This window comes from Anopheles ziemanni, chromosome 2 (assembly GCF_943734765.1).
Source record: "Anopheles ziemanni chromosome 2, idAnoZiCoDA_A2_x.2, whole genome shotgun sequence".
Taxonomy (NCBI): Eukaryota; Metazoa; Arthropoda; class Insecta; order Diptera; family Culicidae; genus Anopheles; species Anopheles ziemanni.
Genome location: NC_080705.1, coordinates 71,195,450 through 71,210,788, shown reverse-complemented (window position 1 = coordinate 71,210,788; position 15,339 = coordinate 71,195,450). Strand labels below are relative to the sequence as shown.

At 41.9% G+C, this 15,339-nt stretch overlaps 5 protein-coding genes across 5 annotated transcripts; 2 read left to right on the top strand and 3 right to left on the bottom strand.

The window, feature by feature from the left end:
• Window positions 1-937: 937 nt before the first annotated feature.
• LOC131291189 (ADP-ribosylation factor-like protein 2) lies at window positions 938-1,553 on the top strand. The gene is made up of 2 exons (XM_058320384.1): window positions 938-1,002; window positions 1,060-1,553. The coding sequence occupies exons 1-2, from the start codon at window positions 938-940 to the stop codon at window positions 1,547-1,549; spliced, it is 555 nt and encodes a 184-aa protein (XP_058176367.1). The 3' UTR covers window positions 1,550-1,553.
• Window positions 1,554-1,622: 69 nt separating this feature from the next.
• Window positions 1,623-1,969, bottom strand: LOC131294244 (uncharacterized). The gene is made up of 2 exons (XM_058322289.1): window positions 1,836-1,969; window positions 1,623-1,725 (listed from the first exon to the last, which is right to left on the bottom strand). The coding sequence occupies exons 1-2, from the start codon at window positions 1,967-1,969 to the stop codon at window positions 1,623-1,625; spliced, it is 237 nt and encodes a 78-aa protein (XP_058178272.1).
• A 900-nt stretch (window positions 1,970-2,869) lies between these two features.
• Window positions 2,870-6,701, bottom strand: LOC131294243 (uncharacterized). Its single transcript, XM_058322287.1, has 5 exons — window positions 6,462-6,701; window positions 6,240-6,392; window positions 5,775-6,175; window positions 3,054-5,706; window positions 2,870-2,938 (listed from the first exon to the last, which is right to left on the bottom strand). The coding sequence occupies exons 1-5, from the start codon at window positions 6,630-6,632 to the stop codon at window positions 2,870-2,872; spliced, it is 3,447 nt and encodes a 1,148-aa protein (XP_058178270.1). The 5' UTR covers window positions 6,633-6,701.
• Window positions 6,702-9,646: 2,945 nt separating this feature from the next.
• Window positions 9,647-11,024, bottom strand: LOC131294854 (ubiquitin-like domain-containing CTD phosphatase 1). Its single transcript, XM_058322906.1, has 4 exons — window positions 10,815-11,024; window positions 10,646-10,713; window positions 10,316-10,568; window positions 9,647-10,254 (listed from the first exon to the last, which is right to left on the bottom strand). Exons 1-4 carry the CDS (start codon window positions 10,975-10,977, stop codon window positions 9,767-9,769), a joined length of 972 nt encoding a protein of 323 aa, XP_058178889.1. The 5' UTR covers window positions 10,978-11,024; the 3' UTR covers window positions 9,647-9,766.
• Window positions 11,025-11,238: 214 nt separating this feature from the next.
• Window positions 11,239-14,452, top strand: LOC131294242 (uncharacterized). Its single transcript, XM_058322286.1, has 4 exons — window positions 11,239-11,313; window positions 11,392-12,309; window positions 12,386-12,479; window positions 14,361-14,452. Exons 1-4 carry the CDS (start codon window positions 11,239-11,241, stop codon window positions 14,450-14,452), a joined length of 1,179 nt encoding a protein of 392 aa, XP_058178269.1.
• The last annotated feature ends 887 nt before the right edge of the window (window positions 14,453-15,339 follow it).

Sequence of the window (15,339 nt, the reverse complement as noted above, 5' to 3'; positions counted from 1 at the left end):
CCACGCTACACGAGCCGCAAACTCAAAACTTTGCGGCGCAACGAGGTTTTTGTTTTTGATTTTTCAGTTAACTCAAAAATCTTCCTTCAAAGCAAACAAGATCTTATTTCAATTCACACAAAAAGTAAAAGATGGATAATCTGTTGAAGTGTGGCTAACTACCCTATCGCGGGTCATCGAGTTGAGTACCCAAAACTTGCAACAACGCAACAGGCGTATTGTGCGGAGGCAAGAAGATGGCAACCGTTTGCTGGACAATACTGTAGCAGAGCAAGCAAATGAAACTATAATTAACTTTCTTCGCATGAAGAAGGAAGATTTTGATGTTCTCAAGTTACATAAAAAGTGGTAGAATAAAATATTTTAATCTTTATCATTAAACTTTTTGAAACTTTTAGATTTTGGAATCAGTTGGTGGGCCGGACTTTGCGAACCCCTGATCTATAGTGAATTTATAATTGATATTCTAGCTATAAAATAACAAAATATTAACTAACCGTAACTACAAAAGAAACACGTAAATTTATCACCATATGTTCGTTTATTTTGTTTTTGAGATTTGTTATGTTTACATTTATTTCTTTTTCGTCTTCTTCTTCTGACGCATTTGAGTTTTCGGTTAGCTGCCAAAAACTTCTCGGGTGCAGTTTTCAGCTCACGGAGCTGAAAAGTTTTTGACGTAAACTTCTCGGTTGTTCCCCTCTTCTCGCCGAGAAGTTTTTGAGTTTTCGGGTCGTGTAGCGGGGCTCTGATACTGAATGGGTTGAAAAATGCTGTAGATTCGTTGAAACATGCCTGAAACCTTGTGCCAAATGTAGCTTGAACTCCACTTGATGTTATAAACGAGCAACGAACATTCTTCATAGGTTTGTCATTTTAAATGAAGTAAACAAAACATTTTGCCGGATTCAGTAGTGACTTGAAGTTGTAATTCAACATGGGTTTTCTGACCATTCTTAAGAAAATGAAACAGAAAGAAAAGGAAATGCGGATACTCTTGCTGTAAGGTCAAAGTGAAAAATTTATGAAAAACTATTTTAATCCCCCATTCTCTTACAGAGGACTCGATAATGCAGGCAAAACAACCATCCTGAAGCGATTCAACGGGGAGCCAATCGATCAGATATCTCCCACCCTCGGGTTTAATATCAAAACGCTGTACTATAACGATTACGTCCTCAATATGTGGGATGTAGGAGGCCAGAAATCACTACGATCCTACTGGCGTAACTACTTTGAGTGCACCGATGGGCTCATTTGGGTTGTCGATAGCACCGATCGGATGCGTATGGAATCATGCCGGGAGGAGCTCATGGTATTGCTGCAGGAAGAGCGACTAGCTGGTGCCACGCTTCTGGTAATGGCCAACAAGCAGGATCTACCGGGAGCGTTGACAGGAAATGAAATCAAGGACATTCTGGAGTTAGATAAGATCGAAACCCACCACTGGTCGATACAGAGCGTCAGTGCCGTAACCGGTGGTAAACTAGTGGAAGCCATCGACTGGCTGGTAGACGATATTTCCAAAAGAATTTTCACGCTAGACTAAAATGTAGCTAACCATATTTTAATCTCTATCTATAAGTTAACAATAACTTTATTGATATTCTGATTTCATAATACTACTCCGGCCTTGTTGCATTATTCCATATACGGTGCTTCGTTTTTGCGTTCTTTTTATCACTCGCGCTTAGCGGTGTCAGATGTGCCGAATCGACGATGTTCCTGCAAGAGACAATTGTTGTGCAAACAAATGTGCATTACACTCAAACTATCTTGAGACGTTGGGCTACGGCGATTCTTGTTGAACGAACGGAAAAGGTGAAAAAGCTTACTTGAAGTCTTCATAAGTTTTAGATGATAGCGCTGCTCGTAGCTTGGCATCGTTTCTCACGGTGTACAGGACATCCTCACGGATTTGTTCCAAACACCGTCTTTCGAGCTCCAATATATCATTACGGGTAATCATAGTCCACACACCACTAATGTTAGCCATGACAGAAAGTGTTAAACAGCAAAACTACATTATCGTTGCCAGTAGCAACCAACTGGGTTACTTTTGGCTATCATGGATATACATAATACTGCAGCCCATAACAATTTGTTCTTATACGACGTAAGTTGATTTATTCAAGATATATATTCACTCAATTACAATTATTTATACATCGACATGACGTGGAACATAGAAATTTAAAATAGTTGTTTTTTATTATATATGTTTGCTATATACAGATTAGATTTTTCAAATGTTAGTTCACTACTGAACTGTATTTGCCACACATCACTGCAGTGAGTTATTTGCGCAAAACACCCATACGAAATACTCTTCGACGTTTACCTCTGTCTTTCATGAAATGTTACACTTTTGCATGATCAGGTCTTAAGGTAGTGTACTTGCTACAGCTTAAATACTAACTCATTTACGATTTCAGCGTTTCTACGTTGGCATTTTCATGATCTTCAGAAGAAAACGTATTATGCGCCCCTACAACTTGTTCAACATCATTGGACGTGTACGTTTTCCCTTCCGTGGTTTGCTTTGTTGAGGTAACCATTTCAATGTCTTGCATTTCCTGTTCTGGCGCCGGTTTACCCAACTCTTCTACGGACAAAGTTGAAGTGCTTAATAGTCCCTCATTAGAGCACCCTGGTCGATCCGTATCTTTACAAACACGTTTATCCTTATTTGTGCCATCCTCTTCCTCATCCATCAAGCACCTACGGGATTCGGTTGAAGGTGTAGTATTCAACTTTCCCTCATAGGAGCAACCTTGTTGATCGATCTGATTGCAGAGTGCTTCATTCTTGTTTGTACAATCTTCTTGTTCCATCGAGCACCTAGAGGGTTCCGAGGGACTTAGAGTAGCTAACTTGCCTGCATCAGAACACGTAGTCTGTTGATACATGTCTTTAGAAAGAGTTGCTTGATGGGCTTCTTTTTCAGTGAAGAGATTAGAGGAGTCAGCGGAATTAGAAGTATTCAATTTTGGTTCATCGGAATCTACTGGCTTTTGTTCGGCTTTTTTATAAAGTGGTATTTTCGTATTCACCCCATCCTGTTTTTCCGACGACCTTTCAGAGGGTTCGATGACGGGTTCAACTGGTTCCATTACTACATCCTCTAAGCTGCATGCAGTATGTTCATCCACAACACCAGGTAGCGTTGAGTCGTGAACCTTTGAAGTTATACAATTTTCCGTTGAGTCTGGGAGCGTTGGTTCCATTGTGGTTACCTTGAGTGTTGGGTTGAGTCCTGTAGTAGAACCTACTTCAGCAGACACATCGCCACTCGTTTCCCCAGCCAAGGCTACCTGTTCTTGAACCGTTGTCACAGAGGCGATTCTCAGTTCAGTAAACACCCGCTGAGCAACGACGTTTTCCACCGTTGTGGACTTCGTACCGGATAAGGAAGATTCTAGCAGTGCAGTATCAGAGGCGGCCGAAGTGGCCTGAATTTCTTTATTCGGTTCGTTTTCTTCTGAAGCTTGCGTGGGAGTATACGCTGCCTTGTTGCCAGCAACTGGTCCATCGAAAGAATTTGAATCCGATGATTCCATTAAACGATCGTCTGGATCGATTGACGCAACCTGCGCTATAACTGGCAACGATAGCTTGTCCACATTTGGATCGGATTGTTCGCTGGGTAGTAATTCGGGTGCGTTCGCCATAGCTAAAGATTTCTGTTTCAGCAACGCAAATGGGTTTATCCTTTTACTCGACTTACGATTTGCTGAACCGGCTGAACCACTTGCGCTGCTGGAACCCACCGGCCGTTTATGGATGCCAGATCGAGCATGCTCTGCTTCGTTCACCACATTACCTGGTGTGGGCATTTGTTCATCACCGATACCATTGCTAGCTGCAGCGGGCCACATTGTCATGGCTCTCTCTTCATTGCGCTCACGTTTGATACGTATTCCGTCAAAAGCTATTTCTGGCTCATCATTGTCCTCGTCGGCATTTAGTTCATGCGAAGACCGATTCGGAATCGAGTGGTCAAGGTTGGAATGTACAGACAAGGAGTCGAGTGGCTCCTGCTTAACACAAACACCACCAAATGGTTCCTCCTGGGCTTGTGGTGCATCGTCCTTCTCGTGCTCCTGGTTGTGGTCGGGATACCCATCCGAATCAAGTCGTTCTTGTTTGATGATAACTTCTTCCGTCTCTTCGATAGGCGCAGGCCTCATGCGCATAGGGCGAATTTTGAAATGATTGGGTGCGTTTGCTTTTTTCGTAGGTTTCTTTTGCTGCTTCGATACGACTGTGCAACGCTCCGGCGGCTCGGTAGCATCTGGCGCTGGAGGTGTTTCGATAGGATCCGGTTCTTGTCCAACAACCGTTGCATTGAGTAAGCCTTTCTCTTTTTTTATCTTTATACGAAGTGCTTGATAGGAGGAGGAGCCATTCTGAGGGTTCTTTCGCACGCTCTGGCGAGGGGCGTCTACCGCTGCGTTCCGTACCGTGGCGCTATCCTCTTCGATATTTTCCTGTTTGATTGCAAGGCATGACATAGCCATTTCGTAGTCACCAGCATCTGCCTCCGATTCAGAATGATAAGCTATAGGCTCTTGTTTGACTTGCACTCTAGGCGACAAAGTTTCCGTGGCATCGCCGGTTGTTTCTTCCACCTGGGAATTACTGGGTACAGCCTCCCCTTGGTTGTCATTGGCGGAGCACGTTGTTTCGTCAATTTCTGGTCCACTATCATCCCTGTCCATATTTTCGTTAGTCTCGTTGTCATCGTATCCAGCAAAATCATCTTCTTCATTGGTGCCTTCTGCGTTGTCAACGTTACTTTCCACATCCTCATTGCCATCCATGTTCGTTGTTATGGTATTTGAGTCGTTTTGTTCGTTTACTTCCATTGGTGCGGCGAGTGCCTCCTGGGGGAGACTACTATTTTCACATACTTCGGGTTTGATATTTGCCATTGAAAGCATTACCATAGGCGGTTCAGCCCCCACAGTGGGGGTCGCGGATTTTTTCTCTGCCACAGAGGATGTTGCCAGATGCTTATTCTTTTTCTTTTTCCTCACATTCGAAATCGTAGCGATGGCCTCGTTCACCGACGTTAGCATTGAACTAATTTCGGCTAAATCTGAATTTTCATTCACCTCGGCTCCGGTGCGTAGAAGCGAGTTTATTCTATCGGCTTCCTGTTCAAAGGTTACTTTTGACCGTTTTCGACTCTCGCCTTCAGCATTCCCAGCATCCGGTGTCTGGCCAGATTGATTTCCATCGACGGAAGTATTTTCCAACTTCAACTCTGGAAGATCCAGTAATGGTGGAAACGGTAGCTCGGTGGATTCTTCTTTCATTTCCTCCAACATCCGGTTCTGCGCCACAGGACCCGGTGGACGGCCCCTTCTTCTCACTTCCTTACCCATCGCCGCTGTCGGAGAAACTAACGCACCTAGACCATCCGAAATAGGTGGTATTGGTTCTTCTTTAACCAGCAACGACGGATCCAGCGCAGGAAGACTTGCGATGCAGTAAGCCATGTAGTGACGGGTAAGCAGATTTTTTTTCAAGAAATATTTCCCACACTTGGGACAGTTGGAACGGGCTCGCAAGAAACAACCGTGCCATTCATAGAGATTCTGAGTTTTGAATACCTTGTTGCACAGCTTGCAGCGCAGGTCGGGAACAAGGGTGATTTTAGATTTTCTTCCCACCCGTGAACAAGCGTTCAGAAGTAAGTGCCTGCAAGGTGTAAATGAAGTAACATAATTTACTAGAACAATTTTAATACAGTGCTCCAAGATACTCACTTGTTTAAGGTGCCAGATTTCACAAACTTTCGCTTGCATCGGAAACAATAATATGGAGTCCGCGTCAGCTTGTGCCAAAGGTTATGGTCCTTGTACTCTGTAGCGGTATCGAATAATTCGCAGCACGTACCGCATCCATATTTCCGTATCAATGGAGTATGTTTCAGCACGAGATGTCGTTCCAAATCCGAACTAGTGTCGAACACATTGTTACAATACTGGCAAGCATGTTCTGTCTTGATCCGTTTTTCAGTGGACACACCAAGAAAGTCCTTCGTATCTACATCATCATTCTTACGGGCCCGCGTTTTTGCTCCTCTTTTCACATTTGTTTTGCTATCAGAAGACGTTACGGGTGGCTCAGATACGGTTGCCGGTACTTCTGTGGGTTCTGCTTTAATCTGCAACTAAAACAAAATGCCGTGAGCCGCATATGTATTCGAGCTGGCCCATGGTTATACTTACCAAAACACTAGTAGGCTCAACGATGGGTAAATTCAGAATGGTACGCGTTTGGATGTTGGTCGCGGCGCACATCGAGCGATATTCATAGAAATCGTTCACCTTATCGATACATAGTGTACAGATTTGCTGCGGCATTTGATCATTTTTGTAAACCTAAAAGCAGGGCAACATAAATTATACACTAGAGGAACCAGTACCAAACTGTAGTCGGATTTCGCATACCTTTAATCCTACACACTCTTCTATCTTTTTCACCAACGAAGTTTCATCGTCGTCTAAACAAATCACTTCATCTTCATCAATAATGGGTAGCTTGTCTGGATTGTCCACACCGCACAGTCGACAAATGTTCTGTATTTTTTGGTGGAGAATATTGATCGCAAACCGCTCCATTTTAGAAGACAACACAGATCCTTTGAGAATCGGAAATGAACTGCAAACGTGCCACTAAACACTGGTGATCATCTGAGTATTTTCATTGAAATTCACCTGCGAGTTAAAGGGAAATTGTATGTTTTTCAACCACTCGACGGTTCACCAAAGCTAGCTTTTCCAATCTAGTGTCGAGAATTCTTTTTAGCACCCAGTAGGTTCATGTCATTCCTCGTAGCGGAACGAGGCTTGCAATCTCTGGAAATGGTATGTGAATTTTCTTAACTTTTTCTGTGCACACTTGACCAGCCTCGTTTGTAATGCACCAACAATGCTTTCTAGTGATATAAATTCCTTTTCAAAAACCACGTTCGCGCTTCAAACGTAACACATCGTAAAGAATGATAATTATTGCATGTTGTCTTTTCTATGGCGTTTTTCACGATGGTAATGCAAGCAGACTACCAGCTTCACCATTTGGTCACGAAATACAGCACATTCGCTTTAAACTGGGTTCGGATCACAGTAGTTCCTCGTAATGACGTAAGTGGGAAAGCAAAATCCCAGCATACGTTGCAGGCATTGAACTCATTATACTGATTTTTTTGAGGGCTGGCATAAAAAAATGTATGGCAGTTTTGCGCTCTAACTGTATTGTTTTAACTCTAATGCATTTTGTCATTGTTGAGCCATACACAATCAATGATATTGCAGAGTTTGAACAGCAAGTTACACGATTGTAGCTGTCAATTTCAAAGGCCGTTTGACAGTAAGCGTCGAGTGAAAGCTGCGATCGTTTGAGACTCGACTTTGTTGTCTGGCAACACCGCACGGTGTCGAAAAATCGTATCGATTTCCAGCCGACCACATCATTTTGGAGTAATGTCAACACTTTCATTTGACAGCGGTCACATAATATTGGATGTAAACAACCGTCAAATGGATGGTAAACAAACTCCACAGGGCGCGTTATACCCTTATTAGACAAGGAATGTATCTGTCATATTTTTCCAGAAGTTATCTGCCAAACGCTATTGACAGATACATTCCTTCCTCAAAATCGGAATCAGGCATGACCGGTTCCGATTTTATTTCGACTGGCATTTATATGTCAAAGTGGCGATTTGTTTACTTTTTGCTTTGTTGTTTGCAACGGATTTTGTTCGTTACTCTAGGATGAACAATACGCTAAATTCAAACATGAAAATGATCAAATAACTGCAAAACCCATTTTGTGGAACTTTGCGTTATTACACGAGCGGTCATCATTTATATGTCAAACGCCCTGCCAGAGCCTACTTTGACAGTAAAAGGATGGAAAAATATGACAGATACATTCCTTGTCTAATAAGGGTATTACTGTACGTACGAATGTTCAAATCAGTTCCAGTTCGGCAGTGCATCAGAGCGGATGTTAGCAGTGCACAAGTTTCCTGAAAGGGTTAGCGGAAAAGTAAGGTTACGGCACGACCGCGTGGTCACCCCGAGCTGGAGCTCAGGTCAGAAAAATCCTAGCTGCCGCACATCTCGTTCTGTTTGAGTCAATCAAGCGGACCACGAGTTCTTGTGTCCTGACAACGGAAGGAATTATCCCTTCCGTGGCCGGCGGGTGGACATATGGCTATTATTAGCCGGTCCTAAAGGACGAGCCCCTTCATAGGAGTTCGGACAGAGTCGGTACGCCTCTGATTACGAGTAAGGGAACAAACGTTCGACTTAGCGTAGGAGGATATACCCCGACTCGCATAGCGAAAGAAGAAGAAGAAGAATGTTCAAATGCAGAACGAAAGAGAGGGCATAAACAGGCCAGTCACACGCGAAGGGACTGGTACAAACGCGCATGTCGTAAAGCGTTGTAAGCACCATGAATCGTACGGACGTCAAAGTGTTAATGGTCAATGAAAAACATCATTGCTAGATATGCTTAAGTTATTGTTATGAGATAACGATGCTATCTGTCATCTTTCTCGGCACATTTTGTCCCATGCAAAAAGTAAACAAGATCACAGTCCGCGTCGTTTTGTATCCGCGTTTCTCGCCGCGGTTAGTAATTTTTTTTACGATTTTTCATGTGTTGTTTTCTTTTTGCTTGGAGTTTTGACAGGTCGTGCCGAGAAAGTCGACGGTGCACGTTTTATCTCTTGGTTAACTCAAACATTATACGATATGCACATCACTATCAACATCTAAATAATGGAAGGAAAATGATCTTGGTTAGCAACAAACACTTTTCTTCGTTTAATCAATTTTGCTAATCTAACTAAATGTGTTACAACAGGAATTTTTTTTTTCAATAATCTTACTGTTGGAATCCATCACTAGTTTTGGAAGAGGACGCTTTCAAACAAGTACTTTTTTAGCATCTCAGGAGACAAAGCAGTAGAACATGATATTTCTCATGCACCCTAGAACTATTATTGTGAAATATTTGCCTGTCTTTTTGCTTATACTTGGTACAATGCGTTTACCAGCAAACGAGTGTAGGATGAACGAGTTAATGTTGTACCAGCAATGTTTGACGTCATTGACCTTTATTTATATCTCTGATGTACGATTTAATCATATGCATTCGAAGAATCGAGCCTTTGGTGGTGTAAATTTATGAACCATTCTCATGTATAGTCGTTGGTATTATTGGTTGGTAGGTCGAAATGCTTTAAAATAATATGTACTGTAGAGCAAAGTAGAGTGCAGAGAATAATTCTGAACAAGCTGGGCCGCCTCTTTTACTTATTTTTCTTTCCCGTTCCTTTTCTCCATGAACCAAGATCCGTATATTTCCTATCATTCCCCATCACTATTCCGTACGTAAACAAAAAAACTTATGTCATTTATGTGACGTTTAATTTTCGAAAAATTGTACTACTTCCGAAAATATCTATTTTTAAATATTTTAAGTAACTGTCGCATGTAATGAAAATGATATAAAAGAATATCGAGTCTCTGGAGTAATGATTCAGAGTAAACGATAAGTATCTAAAGAATAGTAATATTATGCATGCACTTACTATCTCCATTCAAACCGTTAAATAGGGTCATTTTGATTCAATTACAAGTGGAAGTTTGCATTTATTAGATCGCTATGAACCAACGCCTTTTCGGCTTGCTTATAGATTCTTATAGACTGGTAATATAACTACTATCTTGTTCATATTTTAATCAGCACTCTTCTTGGACAAATACTCTTCCCACTTTTTGTGATTCAGAGTATCAAAATCATCACAGTGTTCGGCAATGGCTCTTAGATATTTAGCCAGCTTTGGAAGCTCCTTATCCTTGTGCCGATTTACATGCGCCTCGGAGAACGGTTTAATGCGCAAGCCTGACTTCGGATTCATGAGAAAGTTTCGACGCAAATCGTCAAACATTATAGTGTTTTTCGACGAGTATTGGCTATACTTGCCCCAAATTACGCCCAATGGTTTCACCTCAATGACACCTCGCAGCGGACATAATACTGTTATCATGGCAGCATCGTCCAACATAAACACCAGCTTGTAGTCGCGGGATTCGTCGGTTACACCGAGTAGTTTCATTTTTTCCACTATCCATCTCATTGAGGTTGCAGACCATATTGCAATGTCGTAGTGCTCATAAGCGGCCGTTAAAAATTCGTGCAAATAAGGTCTCATCAGCTCAGCTCCTGTAACGTTCAGAAGTACAGGTAAGTTTATCATCGAGTTCTTCACACTTTAGTAGCTTACCATTTTCCGCAACGGAACGATGATCAAATATCGTGTAATCGATATCCAGCACGAGCAATCTTTTGCCTTCACGAGGTGGATTAAGCTCCTTGATGGTATAATCTTTAATTCGCTTATTTATCTTGGCCAGATAGACTTCCTTGTTTTCCAACGGCACATTATCTTCGTCTTCATTGTCCAGATCGTTCACGACACGGCCAATGTCCGTTGGTCTTGAAGAAGCCTCTATGATATCTGCCTCAAGGGATCCAACCTATTAAAATAAACATTTTACAAATTTCACAATGTTTTGCTCCATGTTGGCACTGAAAAACTTCCGGCGGGTCTTACCATCATTACTTTGAAGTTTGCTTTCAGCTCCAAAGCTCCAAGCCTGATATCGTCGGTGACCGGCTTTCCTGTAAGAATTGCCATTCATGCGAATATAATGTTACAGCCCATCATAACATTCACCACGAGTCAATTGCAGGTTTTTGGCATTGTGTTGCTTCCTACGTACCTTTGTGCTTCAGATTTAGCAGCTTTTGTCGCTCGGGGCGAACCTGTGTTTTTTTGCAAATCTCATGCTTGAGCACCGCAACCGTATCATGCTCGGTAAGATCTTCAATCGGATACTCTTTTCCACTCCATTTTATGATAAATGTGACTTCCTTCGTATCCATTTTTGAGCGTAGAACGTTCCAGTGAGGTGGTTGTTTCTTTTCTGTAGTTTCCTCGAACTTACTGACAGCAATGCAGCCGGTTTTGTGTGTGAATGTGTGTGTAGCTGACGGTCTTTCATGCTCGGCTTTAAAAACACGTCTTTCGAAAAGTCAAAATAAACAACAAAAAATGTTTTAAATTTAGGCCATAAACACAGTTTAGTTTATTTTTATGTACGTCCCGAAGCTATACTGTATGTTCACGCATTTTAACGAAAAAGTATGGAGCTGTTTTTGTCGAAGAATCCGCTCTTGGTACAAGTAAAGCCATTCCGTTTTGTAGGATTCTATAAACAGGTAAACTGAGATCTGATGCTTGAACTATTTACATGCGCATGTTTAGATAAAGTAGCTACCAATGTTCTTTATTTGCAGATTTTCAAGTTGGAACTCCACTTTCCACAATTTCCAAACACCGAGAACCATCGTACCAGGATATTTCGCGGAAGCTCCGAGATAAACGCTTGTTCAAATCTTTCATCGATCGTCGAAGTAGATGCTTTTGTCGTAGCACTTTTCGAATCATTGGATCAACTTTTATCCAAACATAACTCCATTGCTAACTCTCCCACGCAACAAGAATCAGTCTGTTTGTCGAACGTGGCATTGCAAATATTATCGATACAACAAGATTACGGTTTGAATGTTTCATTTGATAAGAACCTTACGCGAATAGAAATTACTGGGTTCGATGCTGCTAACACGCACTCTCTCGCCCTTCAACGCACAGTAGAGGAGCAGTTTAAAGTGATAAACTATACGCTTCCTGAACTGGCCGTTACGGAAATTTTTAAACGACAAACTACCATCCACCGCCATGTGCAAGTGTTTATGGATATGCTTGATCAACTGGAGGAATTTTACAACAACCTTAACACGATCGATGAGCTTTGCTACGTCGTACTCCCTATGCGCATCGATACAAAGACAACGTATAGGGTGTTCAAGTACAATCAGAAGGTATTTTTAAAAATATCCCTTCATCCTCTACAGCCAGAAGCTGTGGACTTAGTATTTATTGGTCCCACGAAGCAAGTTGCAGATCTTCGGGAAATATATAACGAAAAGCAAGACGAGTGGGACCCGGAGTGCAATGTCTATACAAACCTGCTGCGCATCTTCGACATTATTGCTTTTCCTATGCGACCTACCGATCAAGTAGACGATGGCACGAATAACGAAGAAAACTGTGGCATCTGCATGGGCTATCGGGATGACCAAAATCGCATTCCCATCATATCGTGTGACAATGATAAATGTTCATCTATATTTCATATAGACTGTTTGAAAGAGGTAAGAAGCTGAATGTTAGGTTTTGTTAAGGTCATAGCTTTTGTGTATAATTCTAGTTTAAATTAATTCGTTTCAGTGGTTTTCGACGCAGCGAGAAAGTAAACAGTTTTTTACCATTTCCATTGGTCACTGCCCGTACTGCAAGCATAAGATTTCATCTAGTTTTGAAGGCATGATTACTCTGTCCGCTTGAAAATAAAAAATAATAAGTTAACACAGGTTTGGCATGAATTTTATTCTCAAATACCTTTCGTTCGTTTAGTGTTGCTTTTATAACGTCTTCTCAGACTTTACTATGCGATAAACCGTGGTTGGGGTAACCTTCACTCCAAACACTTCGCTTATTTTGCTGGCCAGCTTTGTAGGTTAAGGTGCGATCCGCTACATGCCACTGTTTCACACTCTCTGCTAGCTCTGGAGTTAGTTTTTTCATACATGGTACATGTCGTTTTGTTGCATGTGAGAACCCAGTTTGCTTGTATTTTTGAATGATGCCAGACACCGTCGTGCGTTTTAAATTGAAAATTTCAGCAATTTCCTTTATCATGTATCCACTTTCGTATGCCCGCACAATTTAGGTTTTTCTTCCACGTTTTCTGCAGTAGGAAGTCGATCGCCAAGAAAAGGCTTTGTAGCTGCATCGTCACCCTCCGTGGTACACGCTTGTGCTCCTCCGTTCACACAAGCCTCACTCCTAGACAACATTGGGACTTCTGTAGGCTCTGTTTTCTTCTGAAATCAAAAACGATTTTTCATAACAGTCGAATTGCTATTGAATGCTCAAACCTTTCGTACCGCTCGCTTAGGTTTACTTTTACGATGCCATCGAGGCTTCATTACCCGGCAAATTGTGATTGGGGCAACCTTTACACCAAACACTTCGTTTACTTTGCTGGCCAGCTTCTTGTAGGTTAAGGTGCGATCCGCTGTATGCCACTGTTTAACACTCTCCGCTTGCTCTGGAGTTAGTTTTTTCGTACATGGTATACGTCTTTCTGTTGCATGAGAGATCCCTGTTCGCTTGTATTTTTGAACGATACCACCAACGGTCGAGCGCTTAAAATTGAAAATTTCAGCAATTTCCTTTATCATATAACCACTTTCGAATGCCCGCACAATTAGCTCTCTATCACCATTTGAGGTTACGAGATGAGTTCGAGCTTTAGGTTTTTCTTTCACGTTTTCTGCAGTAGAAAGTCGATCGCCAAGAAAATGCTTTGTAGCAGCATCATCATCCTCCTTGGTACACGCTTGTGCTCCTCCATTCACACAAGTTTCACTCCCAGACAACATCGGGACTTCTGTGGGCTCTGTTTTCTTCTAAAACCAAAGACGGTTTATCATGATAGTGGAATTAAAATTTAAAAATAACACGTTTCGTACCTTTCGCTCAGTCTTTTTTTTATAATGCTTTCGAGGCTCGATTATCCTGCGAACTGTTGTTGAGGTAACCTTTACACCAAACACTTCGCTTATTTTGCTGGCCAGCTTCCTTTCGGATAAAGTGCGATCCGCTATACGCCACTGTTTGACAGTCTCCGCTTGCTCTGGAGTTAGTTTTCTCAAAGATCGTGGTACTGTTGCATGGGTGATCCCAGTTTTTATGTATTTTTGAATAATACCACCAACGGTCGTGCGCTTAAAATTGAACATTTCGGCAATTTTCTTTATCATGTGCCCATTTTCATATGCACGCACAATTCGCTCTCTATCGTCATTTGAGGTGGCGCGACGAGATCGAGTATCAGGGTTTTCTTCCATGTTGTTTGCAGTGGAGAGTCGATCGCAAAAATAATCATGCGTATCTGTATCTGTATCATCCTCCGTGGTACACGCTTGTGCTCCTTCGTTCACACATTCTTCACTCCCAGACAATACCGTGACTTCGGTGGGTTCATTTTTCATCTGAAATTAAAAACGAGTTAACATGGAGCATGCTTCTGAATCGTCAAATGGTTTTTACCAAAATTCTGGCAGCGTCTTCGGGTGCTGAGTTCAGAATAGCACGCATTTGGATGTTGGTAGCTGCACACACTGCGCGATATTCGTAGAAATCATTCAGCTTGTCGATGCATTGCAAGCAGATTTCCTTTGGCATTTGATCATTTTTGCAAACCTAAAACAGTGGAGTAAAATGATTTAAAGAAATATACTACCAGAACCGGTCGTAAATAAACTGTCGAAAGATTATCCTTACCAGTATCCCTACACATTCTTCTATTTTTTTCCACAAGGGGGCAACATCTCCATACAATTCTTCGTCTTCTTCCAAGATGGGTATCTTATCTGGAGTTTCTGCACCACATAAACGGCAACTATTCAGTAATTTTTGTAGTTGATTGCTCATTGCAAGCCGTTCCACCGTAGGTAAATCGCATTTGACCCCTTGAATAACTCTGAACTATTTACTGATGTATTGAAGTTGTAAAGTAAACAAAACAATTCTGTCGTGACCTTACCTAGTTGTACTCCATATTCCTTGACGAATTGTTTACCACGCTTGAACGTTAACTGTCAACTTTACATACGCCATTCAAGCGCATTGAACAACAGAAAACATTGCAACAGCAAGTACGAACACGAAAGAACAAATTAAGCAAAAGAATGTCCGGCGGAAACGATATTTTTGGGAATCTTGATGATTTCTTAGAAAGTGAGAGTTCAGTTGATCAATGTGTAAACCTTTTTAAGTCCTATGTTTGAACATCTCCTTCCAGATTTCGATGACAACTGTCTTGAAACGAGTAAACTATCGGATGTCGAAAACGATTTTGATCGTTCCGCCAGAGAAGGGGAATCTTCTAGGGGCAAAGCAACCATGGGAGAAGCAAAAGGAAATGGTCAAAAGAAAAAGAAGGACAAGACTAAAAAAGTTCCCAAACAACGCGCAACTGTTAACAGAATGTCTGCATCTGTCCGTCCGAGTGCTGCATCTGTTCCGCCCGTTACTGTGGCTGACTCTCGAAGTGCGGCGTCTGTTCCGGCGAGTGATGCCCTAATATCATCGGCTGTGCCTGCCACATCGAATGC